The 19,978-nt window shown below is 50.6% G+C and overlaps 1 protein-coding gene across 3 annotated transcripts in view; it reads right to left on the reverse strand.

Moving 5' to 3' along the window:
* Positions 1 to 19,978, reverse strand: part of tmem25 (transmembrane protein 25) — a 36,172-nt gene that overhangs the window by 14,094 nt on the left and 2,100 nt on the right. For 2 of the 3 annotated variants that reach the window (XM_078426552.1, XM_078426553.1), the window contains exons 2-8: positions 18,875 to 18,980; positions 17,127 to 17,438; positions 14,462 to 14,752; positions 11,978 to 12,106; positions 10,925 to 10,958; positions 9,359 to 9,477; positions 8,514 to 8,606 (exon numbers count right to left, since the gene is read on the reverse strand). In XM_078426552.1, the coding sequence (XP_078282678.1) occupies positions 8,514 to 8,606; positions 9,359 to 9,477; positions 10,925 to 10,958; positions 11,978 to 12,106; positions 14,462 to 14,752; positions 17,127 to 17,438; positions 18,875 to 18,947 (1,051 nt within the window). In that variant the 5' untranslated portion in view covers positions 18,948 to 18,980. Of the gene's footprint in view, positions 1 to 4,379; positions 5,204 to 8,513; positions 8,607 to 9,358; positions 9,478 to 10,924; positions 10,959 to 11,977; positions 12,107 to 14,461; positions 14,753 to 17,126; positions 17,439 to 18,874; positions 18,981 to 19,978 lie in introns of those variants that run through there. The other variant, XM_078426551.1, reaches the window with a different exon arrangement.

Consider the following 19,978-nt stretch of genomic DNA (forward strand, 5'->3'; position numbering starts at 1 on the left):
ATCATGACACAGGAGCGGAATAAGGCCATTCAGCCCATTGAATCTACGCCACCATTCGACCATGGCTGATAGTTTAGAGATCTATTTACTGTTTACCAGATTCACAGCATCATGTTTTAATTATATATATATATATATATATATATAAAACATAGATATAATCTTGCATTATTAAACAATATGAATACAGTAATTGGCAGCACCTTAAGCATATCTATCAATTGTTTTGCATCAGCATTACACCATTGTCAGATTTGTTGTAATATTGCATGCACTTCATCGACGTACATTCCCCGCACATTTATTGTCAACCAGAAACATCCCTCATCCGCTGAATATCAAAATGCAAATGTGGTTATAGAGAACAATATCTGGGACTGCCATTGTTCAACTTCCTGTGTCATCTGGAACCCCCAACTTTCTTCCCCGCTAAATATTCCCATCTTTCAACTGTTCCATCTCCTAAAAGCCTTCCACCTTAATCCTCTCCTTTCCCACAACCTCTGTCCATTCTCTGAAACCCTTTCCCTCCTCCAACCTGCAGTGTTCCTCCAAGCCTGCTTCCCTCTCAGACACTGGCTATACGTTGCATGATGTCCACATGGCTTTTCCCTTGTGCTTTCCTTTAGTCAGTGCTTTGCTGGTGTGGCCAGTTTCCTGAGTGATTTAATTATTCTGGAACACAACTGTTAAATGATGAACCGAATAAAGACATCTACCTTTCTCACTTCCAATATCCACCTCTCTCCTGATTCAATAAATCCACTCAAGCCAGCGGTCTTCAGAAAGTTTCTGTCCTGTTTCTCCAAAGCTTCATTGCATCACCTTGTATCTCCAATACGGTCAACTCAATTTCCAAATCAAGGCTTCTCTTTCCCAGGGTCTCTCAAATGTGAGGCTTCCTACCTTCCATGGTTCAATAGACAAGATGCCCTTGACCAGTACACATGGAGTTCCAATCTAACATTAGCACTCCCCTCAAACCCAATATTCCAGCTAGGACGTTTGAGAGGTCCAGACTAGCTCCAGGCAGGGGTCAACAAGAACCCACATTGCCACCAAATGCAGCCAACCACGGCATGTCCATGTTTCCTGACGTGTTCTGCAAGTGTTGGATCTGCTGCCATCACTTCCTCTGAACGTCTCGGCATGAACTCTACGCTCTCTACTCTCTACACTCTCTACTCTCTACACTGTCTAATCTCTCCACTGTCTAATCTCTCCACTGTCTACAATCTCTCCACTGTCTACAATCTCTCCACTGTCTACAATCTCTCCACTGTCTAATCTCTCCACTGTCTACAATCTCTCCACTGTCTACAATCTCTACACACGTGGAGTGCGGTGAATTGTGGGCATCCCACCATGTTCTCAGAACAATTAAGGCCGGACAATAAATGCCCTCGTCCTAAGAATGAACTATAAAATACAATTTGTCAGTGTTTCACTCCCCGCTACTAAAAGCATTCTTCCTGCCAAAAGAAAATGTACATACAAATGTAGAAAAATGTGCACTAAGGAATGTAAAGAAAAGTTGACTTTTGAAAGACAGATTTGGAAAGACTTCCTGTGACTGAGGATACAGGGAGAACATAGAGTGTTGCTTCCGGGGATCTACAACATTATTCTATCGAGGGAGCGCATTGTGAACCTCACAGGGTATTTGTGATTGAGACAATCGTTGGAGGAGGAGGAGACAGGAGAGGAGCCTGTAACTGAGGCATGGAACCTGTCACAGCAGTCTGCAGAAGGGTCTCGACCCCCCGGAACATCACCCATTCCTTCTCTCCAGAGATGCTGCCTGTCCCGCTGAGTTACTCCAGCATTTCTGCAGTTCCCTCCCACTAACCTGTCACTTTCAACCTGTCGTGTCCTCACAAAGGAAACAGAACTGATGTGCCCCAGGGATTCTCAGTAAAGCCCACCGTCACCACAGCAACCCCACCATCACCACAGCAACCCCACCGTCACCACAGCAACCCCACCATCACCACAGCAACCCCACCGTCACCACAGCAACCCCACCATCACCACAGCAACCCCACCATCACCACAGCAACCCCACCATCACCACAGCAACCCCACCATCACCACAGCAACCCCACCATCACATCACCACAGTGACCCCACCATCACCACAGCAACCCCACCATCACCACAGCAACCCCACCATCACCACAGCAACCCCACCGTCACCACAGCAACCCCACCATCACATCACCACAGCAACCCCACCATCACCACAGCAACCCCACCATCACCACAGCAACCCCACCGTCACCACAGCAACCCCACCATCATCATAGTGACCCCACCATCTCCACCAACCCGTCCCATCTCCCCCCCTGGTTCTACGAATACAGCAGTGGCCCACAATGTTCAAACACCTTTGAGAACGTGAGATAATTTACTTCATTCAAACCAAAGCACAGACATAGGCAGCTGTAAATGTTGATTAAACAAAGAGAAGAAAGCAGCAAAGAAGTGGAATATTCAGCCTTCACGTTCCTCAGCAATGAACCACAGTGTGGGTTTAATCAGCAACCTTCAAGCAAGAGTGGAATGAGATCCATCCAGAAAAGCTTTACATCGATATATCGGCATGGCTTCCATTTATTTTCAGGGAGGTTGCGGAAATGGGCCATTGTTCCTGGAGTAGATGTGAGCAGTCCACAACGACAGGTCTACACCGACTCTGGGCAGCCGAGTGACCTGCTGAGTTACTCCAGCATGTCATGCCTTCTCACAGCTGAACGGCAAATTGCTTTTAATTTTCTTTATGCTTTTAATGACGGGGATGAGACTTAACCCACACAACAGCCTTGACACATGAACTGGACCTTGAAGACTGGTTCGCACGCAACAGAAGCTTTTCACTGTACCTCTGTACACGTGACAATAAACCAAACTGTAAACTAACAAATTAAACTGTAAAGACAGGCACAAGTTGTCGAGCCGATCCGTGAAATTATAAACAGCCCAATATCTCAACACGACTCAGTTTGAAGAGGCTCCTGTGTGTAGACTGTGTGTAGACTGTGTGTAGACTGTGTGTAGACTGACACTGGGTGGTGCAGCAGGTACAGTGAGACACAGATATATCTGCACATCTCCCACTCCATGCTGGCAGTGTCCAATTCATGGCCTATGCCATTGTGTTAAAAAAACAACTAGTAAATGTGCTTAAATAAAACCAGCAGCATTTCTTGTGGTCAAGGCATTAGAGATGCGGAGAAGAGATGTACAAGATGAGATCGTGGATCGTGGATCGTGGAGGTGACAGGATGCTGTTGCACCTACAGGCTCAAGAGCCAGAGCCCAGCGCAGAGATGTACCACGGTGAGTGTGGGCTAGATGGGCCAAAGGGCCTGGTGCCTCCTTGTGTGTCTCTGTGAGTGATGATTGGGAGAATGGCTATTGATTTTACAACCAATCGTGAACCTCAAAGACTTTCTTAAAGAAGGTGTGGAAGCAGATTCACTAATAACTCTTTATAAGGCGGCTGGGTTATGAACAGTGACATTTGCAAAACCTTTTGTGGGAGACCAGGACAGAGTTTAGGTTTATGATTGTCACGTGCCCTGAGGTACAGTGGAAAGCTTTGTTGGTGAGCTATTCAATCAGGTCAGATACAGTAAACCCTTGTTTAATGGCCCTCAGTGTGATGGACCGCTTAGAGCGCACTGACTTACAACAGCTCGCTGTGCATCATCTCTGCAGCCACTCACAGCACCCGCTGCCACAGGCCCGTGCCACCCTCCGACCACTCACAGCACCCACAGCACCCACGACCACAGGCCCGTGCCACCCTCCAGTCACCCACAGCACCCACAACCACAGGCCCGTGCCACCCTCCAGCCACTCACAGCACCCACAGCACCCACGGCACCCGCGACCACAGGCCCGTGCCACCCTCCAGTCACCCACAGCACCCGCTGCCACAGGCCCGTGCCACCCTCCGACCACTCACAGCACCCACAGCACCCACGGCACCCGCAACCACAGGCCCGTGCCACCCTCCATTCACTCACAGCACCCACAGCACCCACGGCACCCGCTGCCACAGGCCCGTGCCACCCTCCAGCCACTCACAGCACCCACAGCACCCACAGCACCCGCAACCACAGGCCCGTGCCACCCTCCATTCACTCACAGCACCCACAGCACCCCCTCCCACAGGCATGCCACCTCCAGGCCAGACCTACTGCCACCATGCCGGTCCACACAGCCTCCTCGGTCACTTCCAGGCCATTCCTGCCTCCACCGACCCCCCCCCCCCCCCTCACCACTGACCCTCACCTGCGCTCCAGCCGCCCCTGGGCCGCGACCATCGACCCCACCGATCCTCACCTCTCCCCCCACCACCAGCAAACCCTAACCCTAACCCAACTCACCTGGATTCCAGCCCCAGGACCAGACTGAGAGTCTGAAGAAAGGTCCCGACCCTAAACATCACCTATCCATGTTCTCCCGAGATGCTGCCTGACCTGCTGAGTTGCTCCGGCACTTTCTGCCCTTTTGTGCATTAACCAGCAGCTGCAGTAGATTGTTTCTACTACTTATACAATAATCCCTGACTCAGAGAAAGTGGACAATCACAGGCACCATTCCTCTCCCCATGTCCCTTATAACAAGGGCTTACTGTGACACCACATAGATACAATCAAGTCAAACTCGTATATAAGGTAAAGCCAAGAGAAAGATACGGAAAGTGCAGAATATGGATCTCAGCTTCGGGGCTAAGTGGGACAGGACTGGGATTAATGGGAAGCACATTCAAATTGTCACGTGATCAAGGCCACTCTCAGGGTTTAACTCTACAAATCAAAATGTCTGGTCAAAATGGACATGGGAGCACCCTGGCCCCTAGTGCCTGCTGTTGCTTCAGTGAGTAACGAGATCGAATGAACTGTTCCCGGAATTCCTCGTGTGCTTTAACCGACCGTCCGTTTCCCATCCCAGTCATTCCAAGGCACCACAAGGAGGGTTGTGGGTGGAGATTGGGGTTTAAAATTGCACATTGTAATCCTGCTCTGAGTTCAGTGTCGCTGGATGTTGGGGTTGTATTTGCGTCCCCACATTCATGGAAGGCCTTTGTCCTTCAAACCTTGACCACATTCCCCATGGAACTAAAGCCAGATCTCATCACTGCTCATACTCGAGACCTTGTAGATGTATCCAGACTTTGGGAATTGAAGGAATCCTGCAGCAGAAAGACAGAAACACAAGTCTGTGATCAGCGTGCACAAGTCACTGTGTTTAGTTTCATTTAGAGATACAGCCCAGCGAGTCTGTGCCAACCAGCAATCACCCTCACTCTGGCACTATCCCACACACTAGAGACAGCTTACACAATCACCCTCACTCTGGCACTATCCCACACACTAGAGACAGCTTACACAATCACCCTCACACTGGCACTATCCCACACACTGGCACTATCCCACACACTGGCACTATCCCACACACTAGGGACAGCTTACACAATCACCCTCACTCTGGCACTATCCCACACACTAGGGACAGCTTACACAATCACCCTCACTCTGGCACTATCCCACACACGAGGGACAGCTTACACAATCACCCTCACTCTGGCACTATCCCACACACTAGGGACAGCTTACACAATCACCCTCACTCTGGCACTATCCCACACACTAGGGACAGCTTACACAATCACCCTCACACTGGCACTATCCCACACACTAGAGACAGCTTACACAATCACCCTCACTCTGGCACTATCCCACACACTAGGGACAGCTTACACAATCACCCTCACACTGGCACTATCCCACACACTAGAGACAGCTTACACAATCACCCTCACACTATCCCACACACTAGAGACAGCTTACACAATCACCCTCACACTATCCCACACACTAGAGACAGCTTACACAATCACCCTCACACTATCCCACACACTAGAGACAGCTTACACAATCACCCTCACTCTGGCACTATCCCACACACTAGAGACAGCTTACACAATCACCCTCACACTGGCACTATCCCACACACTGGCACTATCCCACACACTGGCACTATCCCACACACTAGGGACAGCTTACACAATCACCCTCACTCTGGCACTATCCCACACACTAGGGACAGCTTACACAATCACCCTCACTCTGGCACTATCCCACACACTAGGGACAGCTTACACAATCACCCTCACTCTGGCACTATCCCACACACGAGGGACAGCTTACACAATCACCCTCACTCTGGCACTATCCCACACACTAGGGACAGCTTACACAATCACCCTCACACTATCCCACACACTAGGGACAGCTTACACAATCACCCTCACTCTGGCACTATCCCACACACTAGGGACAGCTTACACAAATCCCACCTGCACCCTCCGCTCTGCCGCTGCCAATCTCCTATCCCCCCACATCCGGACTAAACTCAGATCCTGGGGGGACAGGGCTTTCTCCATCGCTGCTCCCACCCTATGGAACTCACTACCCCAAACCTTTAGAGACTCCCCCACACTCACCACATTCAAAACATCGCTGAAGTCTCACCTGTTCAGTACTGCCTTCAACCACTGAAGGTCACCTCACCTACTGTCTCCTTTCTCTGTTCATTTATTTATTTACTTATTTATCTATTTATTAATTTCCCTATGTTCTCAAAATCTCTGTAAAGCGTCTTTGAGTATATGAAAAGCGCTATATAAATAAAATGTATTATTATTATTATTATTAATTAACTTACAAACCTGCATGTCTTTGGAGTGTGGAGGAAACAGAAGCTCCCGGAGAAAACATACGCAGGTCACGGGGAGAACGTACAAACTCCGTACAGACAACACCCGTAGTCAGGATCGAACCCGGGTCTCTGGCGCTGTAAGGCAGTAACTCTACCGCTGCGCCACCTTACACTGAAGCTTGGATGCAAGAGGGTTTTTTCCCTGGAAGAATATTTTTGATTTTCACCCAACGAAGGCAGTGATCTCCCCAGTTTACCATTGAAGCCGATCTCTAGGCAAAACACCTTATACTTGTATACACATATCCACTTATTCCTTTAATTACTAATACCCTAAGTGATTCCCAATAAATATTATTACTCTCCCTGGGACTTTGCTAATATTACCAAAGATGCCCTGTTGCTATTCCCAAGGATGTCTCTTGCATTAATTTTAACATATTCTGGGAGTTGTCCCACAGACAGTGAACCACTACAAGAGGTCCCCTGTAACGACCAGCACACACAGCAACATGCGTAAAATATTAACGCACTCCCAGTGACCTCTTGTAAATGTACACACTCTGCTGGACAAACCTTTTAAATATTAACCACTGCAGAGAACACACGCAAATGTTAGCTCACTTCCAGGTACTGTTCTGTAAATATTAATCCATGCCCAGGTTATGGAGATGTTCACCTCCCTCTGCATCATCCAGCTCACGAGACGTGAGCTTCTGTTCACACACTGACCGAGTGGCGAGCACCCACGCTGAGCCTGACCCCCTCCTTCAACCCTCATAGAGTCACAGAGTGATACAGCATGGAAACAGGCCCTTCAGCCCAACTTGCCCACACCGGCCAACATGTCCCAGCTACACTAGTCCCACTTGCCCGTGTTTGGTCCATATCCCTCCAAATCCGTCCTATCCATGTACCTATCCAGCTGTTTCTTAAATGTTGCGATAGTCCCAGCCTCAACTACCTCCTCTAGCAGCTTGTTCCATCTACCCACCACCCTTTGTGTGAAAATGTGACTCCTCAGATTCCAATTAAATCTTTTCCCCTTCACTTTAAGCCTATGTCCTGTGGATTCCCCTACTCTGGGCAAGAGACTCTGTGCGTCTACCCAATCTATTCCCCTCATGATGTTGTGCACCTCCAATAGATCTCCCCTCATCCTCCTGCACTCCAAGGAAAGAATAGATGATTTGAATAAATTAATTTGTCTCTTGAAAGCGTGACCCCCTCGACACTGGTTCTCGGCTGAGTGGGACTCGGCGAGGGGGTGGGGGGTGGAGTGGGTGGAGGGGTGGGGGGGGTGATGGGGTGAGGGGGGGGTGTACAGACTGCACTGGGCTGAGTGGGACTGGGAGACGTGGGGGGGGGGGGGTACATACGGAACCACATTGGTTCTAGGCGGAGTGGGACTGGGACTGGGACTGGGACTGGGACTGGGACTGGGACTGGGCCTGGGCCTGGGCCTGGGACTGGGCCTGGGACTGGGACTGGGCCTGGGCCTGGGACTGGGACTGGGACTGGGCCTGGGCCTGGGCCTGGGCCTGGGCCTGGGCCTGGGCCTGGGCCTGGGACTGGGACTGGGACTGGGACTGGGCGAGGGGTGGAGGGGTGGAGGGGTGGAGGGGTGGAGGGGTGGAGGGGGGGGTGTATGTGCAGACTGCACTAGGCCGAGTGGGACTGGGAGACGTGGGGCGGGGGGGGGTGTGTACATACGGAACCACACTGGGCTGATGGGACTGGCCGAGCGGGTGGTGGGGGGGTGTACGTACGGAACCATTTACCTTTCGGGTCTGTGGCTGCAGCATTTTCCTGATCAGACAGATCGCTGCACGTGGCCTGATGGTCAGACAGAGGCTTCGATTCTTCATCGGTCTCTAGTTTACAAGTGAAAGAGCAGTTAGCAACCACCCAGAAACACCAAATAAGAGTTGTACTTGCACTTGCATTTTGTGGAAGAGTGGAAACCAACAGGTTATAAACATACAACCTCGTTCACCCCTCCTCTAGTCTTTGCTGGTCAATATCCAGCAATGCCTTGGATTTCCATCCAGAATCCTTGGGTTTAAATCTCCTCATCATCTCTCCCCTCCCCGTCATTGTTAATTGTCCAAAATCACTCCAGGGTGTCGGAGTGCATCTGGATCTCCACTCTTCATCATCTGCAAATTTCAATGCACCATCAGAGGCAATCTTTGCTTCAGATGACATGTTCAGCAACTCCCTAAGTAACCCTCTCCAAGTCTCCTGAAAATCAACGGCAATCAATAGTGCCCAAGTCACACCCCATCAGAGAGGTCCCATTGTCCCATCCCTCCCTCTGACATTCTCTCCACAACTTAAAGCTGTCATTGTGTTCCCATGGTTCCAGGGCTGATGGAGGATCGTGGTTCTGAAACGTAAACTTTGCTTTTCTTTCCACAGAGGCTGCCTGACCTGCCGAGCGTTGCCAGCATTTTTTTGTTTTTCTCTCCAAATCTCTTTCGTCCTACTAGGGTCTGGCAAGCCGAGCTCCTCAGTGCGGGCGTCTTCCAAAGCCCACAACTACACAATACCCACACTTTTACCAGCTCCTGAAAGACATGAGGACAGACACAGGTCAGAGGAGCTGGGGAAATCTCCAGCTTACCTGCTAGGGGCTGGTTGAGGTCGTGAACATTGCGATTGCCATCCAGGTGCAGGTTGGACTGGAGGGAGATGTTCTCTCTGGGAATGTGTGCTTCATCACACTTAACATTTGTGGAGTCACTGCAGTGAAAAATACACAAGAGTGTTATGGGAAACAGTAGGACAGTCACCATCTACATCAAACACCAAACACCATCTACATCACCGTCTACATCACCGTCTACATCACCGTCTGGATCACCGTCTACATCACCGTCTGGATCACCGTCTACGTCTCCGTCTACGTCACCATCTACATCACCGTCTACATCACCGTCTACATCACCGTCTACATCACCTTCTACATCACCGTCTACATCACCATCTACATCACCGTCTACATCACCGTCTACATCACCGTCTACATCACCGTCTACATCACCGTCTACGTCTCCGTCTACGTCTCCGTCTACGTCACCATCTACATCACCGTCTACATCACCTTCTACATCCCCGTCTACATCACCGTCTACATCCCGTCTACATCCCGTCTACATCCCCGTCTACATCATCTACATCTCCGTCTACATCCCCGTCTACATCCCCGTCTACATCCCGTCTACATCCCGTCTACATCCCCGTCTACATCATCTACATCTCCGTCTACATCTCCGTCTACATCCCCGTCTACATCATCTACATCACCGTCTACATCTCCGTCTACATCTCTCATTTTCCTTTCCCCTGACTCACAGTCTGAAAAAGGGTCTCGACCCGAAACGTCACCCATTCCTTCTCTCCAGAGATGCTGCCTGTCCCGTTGAGTTACTCCAGCACTTTGTGTCTAGCTTTGGTGGAGGCTCTGTCGCTGAGTTTACCTGTTACATCGCTCGCCATGGTTTTGGTCAGAGCTCCATGGTCAGTTATCTTCTCACTGCACTCCAACGGGCAGTGAGCGGAATCTGCAAAGTTTGGTCAGTTTTAACAGGGAAGGAACTGAAAGGCTCTTTTCTCTGGAACAAGGGTCCTTCTGTCCCAAGTAGGATCAGATCGCTGGGACTGGGATGAACATCAATTTGTTTGCTCTGTGTTTTGTGGACACATACCACACCAGGGCAGTCCAGTGATCGCCAGGTCCAGACTCGGGTTGATGTAGAGAGAGGTTCAGCTGGAAGAGTCGTGTCCTCACAGGTTCGGGAGGCCCCGTTTGACCCTGACCACCGCTGCTGCCCATGTGGAGTTTGCACGTTCTCTGTGCAAGTCCACAAGTTGTCACCAGGTTCTCTGTGGTGGAGCTGTGAACTTCAGGGATGCTCAAGAAAACTCAGGAGATCTCAGATGGATTTTGAAAAATAGAGGTGTGTCTATAAATGTCAGGCACTGCCAGCGGGGGCCGTTACAGATCGGCAAACACAAGGGAGAGGGTGAAAGGGACAGTGTTGGTCAGGGTAGAGGTAGCTGGCTGTGTGGGACTTGGGTCAACTCAGGTCCACTACAGGACGCGTTGTAAAGTGTAGGCCTGGACTAAGAAAGGGCCGAGGAGGAAATGAATCACGAAAAGTCAACAGAAATCAAGTAAATTCATTACCTGTGAACCACTGAGTCACTGCTGGGTTTTCCATCTGAAACAGAATGAAAAGAAAATGTTGAATTTGCTATAAATCCCTATCAGACCAGGTAGTATCATGACATTCAGAGTCATGATAACGTGTAGAGTCAGGACAAGGCATGATAACAATCGAGCCACTTACAGTGATAATGTAGTGATTTATTGTAATAAATGGAGAAATAGATTCTGTTAGCTAATGGGTTGATTGTCAGAGGGGAATTAATTTAAAATGTGTGTCAAAAGAGCAGCAAGGCAAACAGTTTATGATTGGGGTTGAGAACACTGTTTGGAAGTTTGGTGGAAACAGAATCCATAGAAGTTTCAACAGCGTGAAATGGATCATTTATTTAAATAAACATCACAGGACATAGAGCGAGGGAGGCTAACTAGATTCCAACAGCAAGATTGTTAGTGTACCTGTCCCTCACGGCACCTGTGCACATGACAGTAAACCCAACTCAAACTGAATTAATTTCTCTTTGAAAGGGCTGGAGCTGTTTCAATGGGCCAAAGAGCCTCGTTCTGTGTGAGATTGATCTTACATTCTGTGAATCTGTTGTTTACATTTGTCTCTGAAGTTGGTTTCAGAATAAAGTCACAGACACTGAAACAATGAAAAACTGCGATGGAGATCTCTACAATTTCATCTGTAAGAAGGAACTGCAGATGCTGGTTTAAACCGAAGATACAAATGCATCCCTATCCCTCTCTGTCCCTCCCCCACCCAAGTTGCACCAGCTTCTCATTGTCACCCTACAAATGGCCTGTTTCCTTTATCATCATTACTTGTTTGCATATCTTTCATTCATTTTTCTTTATCTCTCCACATCACCGTCTATGTCTTTCATTTCCCTTATCCCTAACCAGTCTGAAGAAGGGTCTCGACCTGAAACTTCACCCATTCCTTCTCTCCAGAGATGCTGCCTGACCCGCTGAGTTACTCCAGCAATTTGTGGCTATCTTTGGTTTAAACCAGCATCTGCACTTCCTTCGTCCACAGGTGTCAATGGCCACACCTGCACTTGGTCTCACCTGAGCTCTCCTTCCTGTGGTAGATGGCACACAGCACCATGACGTTCAGGAGCAGGATGGCCAGGAGGCCCAGGCCTCCCCCAAGGAGGATGACCAGCATGGGCACTTCCACACGGGCGTGCAAGAACCCTGGAGGCAAGAGGGAGAAGATGGAGCCAAGAGTCACAGCGCTCACCCCCACATCTGACAGAAAGCCCACAAGCCCTGGCTGCAGCCCGAAACCTGGTGGTCTCAACACACGTGACCACCAGCCAGGTGCTTCTGAATTACAATCATTGCCACCTGCCACAAGATCCCATGGGGAACAGTGTAGGAATCACATAGAAACACAGAAAATAGGTACAGGAGTAGGCCATTCAGCCCTTCGAACCAGCACCGCCATTCAATATGATCATGGGTGATCATCCACAATCAGTACCCCGTTCCTGCTTTCTCCCTATTTCCCTTGATTCCGTTAGCTCTAAGAGCTAAATCTATCTCTCTCTTGAATACATCCAGTGAGTCTATTGCAGTGCTGATCATTAAGATACACTTGCTGGCCAAGGCACAGAGGACCTTCCTGCTCGATGAAATAAAACCAAGTGACCATCTACCATGACAAGGCAAAGGTCATCTCAGATTAACATCTTAGTTCAAAGTTGGCAACATCAACCATGCATCGCTCCTTCAGTAACGCATGGGGTACCAGCTGAAGGGGGGAGAGAGTTGTGTGGTGGGGGGGCAGATACGATACTGGTGTGTAAGAAGCTTTCAGGTCGGCACACGGAGTGACAAGGACAATGTGCAGACAGATGGGCGTAGTTTATCTTGGCATCAAGTTTGGGACAGGTATTGTGGGCCGAAGGGCCTGTCCTGTGCTGTACTGCTCCATGTTCTGTGTAATTATAAATAAGAGTTCATGCAAATTCCATTCACCTACGGCAGCGGTGGCCAGGCATCACCTTGTTGCTGCTGTGCAGATCAATCACATCATGCATGAACCACGTTAAATGGTGGTGTAAGTTGTACCTGGTGTGTAGGTGAGTGGTGGAATCTGGGAACAGTTGATGAGAATGTGGGGAGAATAAAATGGGATTAGTGGGATGGTCAGCATGACCTCGATGGGTAGACCCAGGGAATACTGCCTTAAACCTCGACAGATGTCCGTGGGGCAGATGTTTACTGCATCATGGCCTGATCCAGCAACTCAATCAGCCAGGAAGGTAGATGACTACAGTGGTGGACACTGCCCGGTCCATCCCGGGTACTGCCCTCCCCACCATCGAAGGGATCTACAGGAGCCGCTGCCTCAAAGGCAGCCAACATCATCAGAGACCCACACCGCCCTGGCCACACTCTCACTGACCCACACCGCCCTGGCCACACTCTCACTGACCCACACCACCCTGGCCACACTCTCACTGACCCACACTGCCCTGGCCACACTCTCACTGACCCACACCGCCCTGGCCACACTCTCACTGACCCACACTGCCCTGGTCACACTCTCACTGACCCACACTGCCCTGGCCACACTCTCACTGACCCACACTGCCCTGGTCACACTCTCACTGACCCACACTGCCCTGGCCACACTCTCACTGACCCACACTGCCCTGGCCACACTCTCACTGACCCACACTGCCCTGGTCACACTCTCACTGACCCACACTGCCCTGGCCACACTCTCACTGACCCACACTGCCCTGGCCACACTCTCACTGACCCACACTGCCCTGGCCACACTCTCACTGACCACACCGCCCTGGCCACACTCTCACTGACCCACACCGCCCTGGCCACACTCTCACTGACCCACACCGCCCTGGCCACACTCTCACTGACCCACACCACCCTGGCCACACTCTCACTGACCCACACTGCCCTGGTCACACTCTCACTGACCCACACTGCCCTGGCCACACTCTCACTGACCCACACCACCCTGGCCACACTCTCACTGACCCACACCACCCTGGCCACACTCTCACTGACCCACACTGCCCTGGCCACACTCTCACTGACCCACACCACCCTGGCCACACTCTCACTGACCCACACCGCCCTGGCCACACTCTCATTTCACTCCTATCATTGGGAAGAAGGTACAGGAGTCTGAAAACCATGACCACCAGGTTCAAATATAGCTTCTTCCCCACAACCATCACGTCCTTACACAATATTGACTAAACTATTAATATGGACTGTTTGTGGTTACACTGAGGACCTCAGGCTTTCTTGCATTAGTGTTGAGGTTGCTAATTTGTTGATTTTTAAAAATCATATATTATCTATGAGTACAGTGTTTACAGGCCTATGGAGAGTTTCATTATTCGATTGTTATACATATGACAATTTAAAATTCTTTATTTGATCCATGAATTATAAACAGCATGTCTTGCTGACTGTGCCAAGCCGTGCCAACAGGACAGATTACTTGGGATATCCAGAGCATTTGAGGAGAGCTGGGGAGACCAGACCAGGTTCCCTGAGCTTTCTCTTTACCTGGAAAGCCGATGGAAGAGTTGGTGACACCAAACTGGTTGCTGGCGGTGAAGGAGTAGTTGTTAGCTAGGCTAGTTAGCTGCACGTGCACTGTGTGGTTGGTCAACCATGGGTAACTCTTCGTGTCCAAGATCATGAAGTTGGAGGTGTTGACAATGACCGAGCCAGTCTCATCAACCCAGGTGATCGTTGCGGGGGGATTAGCACGGACCAGGACAAACAGCGCCAGGAAGAGTCCCGAGTCGTTGTGCTCCTTGTACTCGGCATTCATCCGAACAACCTCAGGTTTAACTGCGGAAAATAGACAGGATGGACGGAGTTAGACCAGCACTGTCTGCCTGCACTGAACATTGCCCCATACACTTAGAGTCATAGAGTGATACAGTGTGGAAACAGGCCCTTCAGCCCAACTTGCCCACACCGACCAACATGTCCCAGCTACACTCATCCCACCTGCCTGCGCTTGGTCCATATCCCTCCAAACCTGTCCTATTCATGTACCTGCCTAACTGTTTCTTAAATGTTGGGATAGTCCCAGCCTCATCTACCTCCTCTGGCAGCTTGTTCCATACATCCACCATCCTTTGTGTGAAAAAGTCACCCCTCAGATTCCTATTAAATCTTTTCCCCCTTCACCTTGAACCTATGTCCTCTGGTCCTCTATTCTTCTAGGAGTATAAACAGAGAACAAAAAATGAAGCAAGTCTAAAGGTGGAATTATCAGGAGAGGTGACGGAATGGCTGCTGAAAGGATATTCGTGAGTTCAGGGCCCCAACTGTAAACGGCAGCCAATAACAGCACGATGTGGACAGGAATTTGCTTGATTGTAATCATGTACAGTCTTTCTACCGACTGGATAACACGCAACAAAAGCTTTTCACTGTACCTCGGTACATGTGACAAAAAAACGTAACTAACTAACTAACCAATTAACCAACCAACCAATTAACCAACCAACCAACCAACTAACTAACTAAGAGTCAAGCCCCGGGCATTCCAGTGGAAGGTGAAGAGTGGGGATGAGATGAGCCTATTTCTTATTACAGCTCATTGCTTCCCAATTGCATTTTGACACCACAGTGGTTTTATATTTCTTGGTGGTTTATACCTTTCATTTGTTTTTCATCAATAATACTAATCTTGATTGTTTTTCCTAGTACCAGTTGTACACTTGTTTATTAATAAAGTCATCCTTTAATCTTCCTGCTGTCTCTTTGTTTCAGATGAAGCTGGGTTTTTGGGGCTAACTCATTCTCTAGCTTAACATGGCAATGGCCTTGTGTTGCAGCAAATATCTGGTTGGGCTGGGCACCGGGCAGATTCCACCTTCACCAATTCAGTAAAAGGTCACGGTTCAAACCGTGCTCTCGGGGTTATCTCGTGTAGACGGACTCCACTGTCTGCCATCACTTTGTCCCGCCTCTGCTCATTGTACGCCTAGCTCATGATCTCAATGATGTTCAATCATTGCTGCCAATTTGTGGAGAAAGAGAAATCTATCTTTTCTCAGATAGATTTTTCACAAATGTATTTTTACAGGACAAAGTCAGTCATAAAGCACAGAAATAGGCCCTTCAGCCCAACTTGTCCATGCTAGTCAAGATGCCCCATCTACACGAGCCCCATTTGCCTGTGCATGACCCTATCTTTCTAAACCTTTCCTATCCATGTAACTGACCGTGCCTTTTAGATGTTGTTATTGTACCTGCTTCAACTACCAGCTCTGGCAGCACATTCCATACACCCACCACCCTATGTATGAAACCGTTAACCCCTCAGGTCCCTCTTAAACCTTTCCCCTCACACCCTGAACCTATGCCCTCTAGTTTTTGATTGCTGACACTGGGTCAAAGGTGCCTCAGCCCCTGCGCTGCGGGGAGTGAAGTCCTAGCCCGCTCAGACTAGCGTCCACGTTCCTCCCAACCTCCAAACACGTGCAGGTTTGTAGACTAATTGTCTTTGGTAAAGATAGTAAATTGTCCCTAGTGTGTGAGGGATAGGGATAGTGCTAGTGTAGGGTCTGACCGCTGGCTGGTGTTACAGGTCCACGCTGAGAAACGTGGCGATCAGCTACTCTGAACTACCCCGCAGGCTCTTGTCAAGGGCCTGTTTCCACGGTGTGTCTCTTGTCTAAGGGTATACGAGGCGTGCCCGGCAGTCCAGGCCAGGGCAGTCCCAGCAGTCCCAGCAGTCCCGGCAGGGCAGGGCAGTCCTGGCAGTCCCGGCCAGGGCAGTCCCGGCAGGGAAGTCCCGGCAGTCCCGGCCAGGGCAGTCCCGGCAGGGCAGTCCCGGCAGTCCCGGGCAGGGCAGGGCAGGGCAGTCCCGGCAGGGCAGGGCAGGGCAGTCCCGGCAAGGGCAGGGCAGGGCAGTCCCGGCAGGGCAGGGCAGGGCAGTCCCGGCAGGGCAGGGCAGGGCAGTCCCGGCAAGGGCAGGGCAGGGCAGTCCCGGCAGGGCAGGGCAGGGCAGTCCCGGCAGGGCAGGGCAGGGCAGGGCAGGGCAGTCCCGGAAGGGCAGTCCCGGCAGTCCCGGCCAGGGCAGTCCCGGCAGTCCCGGGCAGGGCAGTCCCAGCAGGGCAGGGCAGGGCAGTCCCGGCAGGGCAGGGCAGGGCAGTCCCGGCGGTCCCGGCAGGGCAGGGCAGGGCAGACCCGTCAGGGCAGCACTCACACTGCACGTTTAGGATGACGCTGGCGTTCTGGGTCTTGCCGTTGACTGGGTCGGTGGCGGAGCAGTTGAGTTCCTTGTCTTTGCGGCGGGTGGTGATGACAAAGGTGCTCAGGCTGCTGTTGCTGGTCTGACTGGCGCTGGGCACCAGGACCGTCTGGTTACTCTCCTGCCTCTGGCCGTTCAGGTACCAGGTGACCACGGGCACGGACTTCCAGCCCTCCATGCGGCAGGTGAACTCACGGGGAGCGTTCTCCTCCAGCGTCACCACAGGCCGCGGACGTCCGTTGATCAAAGCAACTGGCTCCACCATCACTGGAACAACAGAACAACGGATCAATAACAAGAGGCTTGACACCCTACGACCCGTAAACCCCTCCTGATCACACGCTCCTCACTTAAACTACAACACACCAGCCAGCAGACTCTTCTGAAGAAGGGTCCCAACCCAAAACGTCACCGACCCACGCTCTCCAGAGATGCTGCCTGGCCCACTGAGTTACTACAACACTTTGTACCTGTCCATGTTCTCCAGAGATGCTGCCTGGCCCACTGAGTTACTCCAACACTTTGTACCTGTCCATGTTCTCCAGAGATGCTGCCTGACCCATTGTGTTTGTCCAGCACTTTGTGTCCTTTAGACGATTCAACATGCAGGGCATCACAGCTAGTCCTCATCCTGATGAGACCTCCATCCACCAGCGATCATTAACCCTCCATTGGAGGCTGTGACCCATCGTTCAGTCAATGGGAAACTGAGAGTAATTGTACCAGACCTACCCCACATAGACCACACAATGCTGGCACTCATGCTCCCATTCCCCTGAGCCTCCTCGACTCACTATCAGGATAAAATACGATTCATTTATCTTTCTTTTTTATTCATCATCACCACCGTGGAGCAGCAGGTAGTGCTGCTGCCTCTCAGCGCCAGAGACACGGGTTCGATCCTGAATCCGGGTGCTGTCTGTGGGGAGTTGGTACATTCTCTCTGTGACCGCGTGGGTTTTCTCCGGGTTCTCCAGTTTCCTCATGCATCCTAAAGACGTGCAGGTTTGCAGGTTATTTGGCTTCTGTCAAATTACCCCAAACATGTTGGGAGTGGATGCAAAAGTAGGAAAACAGAACCAGTGTGAACAGGTAATGGATGGTCAGTGTTTCTGCACTGTATCTCTAAACTAAACTAAACTAAACTAACAACATCCTCATATGATTGAAGGTAGACACAAAAAGCTGGAGTAACTCAGCGGGTCAGGCAGCATCTCTGGAGAAAAGGAATGGGTGACGTTTCGGGTTGAGACCTTTCTTCAGTCCTCTTATCATTCACTTCCCACGTGACAATGTCTAGTCTGACAGACGTGAAGGAGCTGGCTGGGGTCAGACGCGGCTGTCCCGGGGCAGAGGAGCCAGTCACAGGCAGACCAACCTCCATGGGGAGGGGGAGTGGGGAGAAGTTATGCATTTACCGAGTCCATGCCGACCAGCAATCCCTGCACACCAACACTATCCCACACACACCAGGGATCATTTACAATCTTTACCGAAGCCAATTAACCTACAAACCTGTACGTCTTTGGAATGTGGGAGGAAACTGCAGCTCCTGGAGAAAACCCACGCAGGTCACGGGGAGAACGTACAAACTCTGTACAGACAGCACCCGTGGTCGGGATCGAACCCACGTCTGTGGCGCTGTGAGGTAGTAGCCAGACTTATGGAGAATGAAGACCCAGCGACATCCTGTGCTGACATACCTGAGCAAACGGAGGCTTGGAGATGCAGCAGGAAGATTGCCCCAACCACACCTTCGTAGCCAGCCAGCACCATGTCCACACACCGACCGTTCACCTTACATCTCCCCTGTAAGTGGACCAGAAAAACCATCACTGCATCACTTACTGCACAAACAGAAATGACATGTTAAAATATGATGAGCGTTTGTCAGCACTGGGCCTGTACTCGCTGGAGTTTAAAAGGATGAGGGGGGACCTCATTGAAACTTACAGAATAGTGAAAGGCTTGGATAGAGTGGATGTGGAGAGGATGTTTCCACTAGTGGGAGAGTCTAGGACTAGAGGGCACAGCCTCAGAATTAAAGAACGTTCGTTTAGGAAGATGGTGAGGAGGAATTTCTTTAGTCAGAGGGTGGTGAATCTGTGAAATTCATTGCCACAGATGGCTGTGGAGGCCAAGTCAGTGGATATTTTTGAGACACAAATAGATTTTTGATTAGTACGGGTGTCAGGAGTTATGGGGAGAAGGCAGGAGAATGGGGTTAAGAGGTGAAGATGATTGAATGGTGCAGTAGACTTGAAGGGGCCGAATGGCCTAATTCTGCTCCTATCACTTTTAAACTTGTATTTACATCATCATCTTCATAATCTCGGCCCCAAAACACTTGACAGCCACTTAATTATTTTTAGAAGTGAAAGTCCCTGTACAATGGAGCAAAGCAGCAGACAAATCATGCACAGACAAATCATGCACAGACCGCAGCATGGTGATCTGTTTCAGTGACGTTGGTCGAGGGATAAACACCGCCCAGTCTCCAGGGGTGATGCCCACCCTCCCATTCCCCCTCAGTCAGCACCAAGGGCGGGTACACACCCGGGGCAGCGTGGGCAGCAGCATGGTGACCCACCACCTAAGCCAGAGAGTGGGTACCAGCGCCCCCCAGCACTGGTTCAAGTCTCTGTAGAGAGGCACACACACACAGACATAGAAAACAGGTGGAGCAGTCGGCCATTCGGCCCTTTGAGCCAGCACCACCATTTAATATGATCATGGCTGATCATCCAAAATCAGTACCCCATTCGTGCTTTCTCCCCATATCCCTTGATTCCGTTAGCCCTAAGAGC

This window comes from Rhinoraja longicauda, chromosome 32 (assembly GCF_053455715.1).
Source record: "Rhinoraja longicauda isolate Sanriku21f chromosome 32, sRhiLon1.1, whole genome shotgun sequence".
NCBI classification, from domain to species: Eukaryota; Metazoa; Chordata; class Chondrichthyes; order Rajiformes; family Arhynchobatidae; genus Rhinoraja; species Rhinoraja longicauda.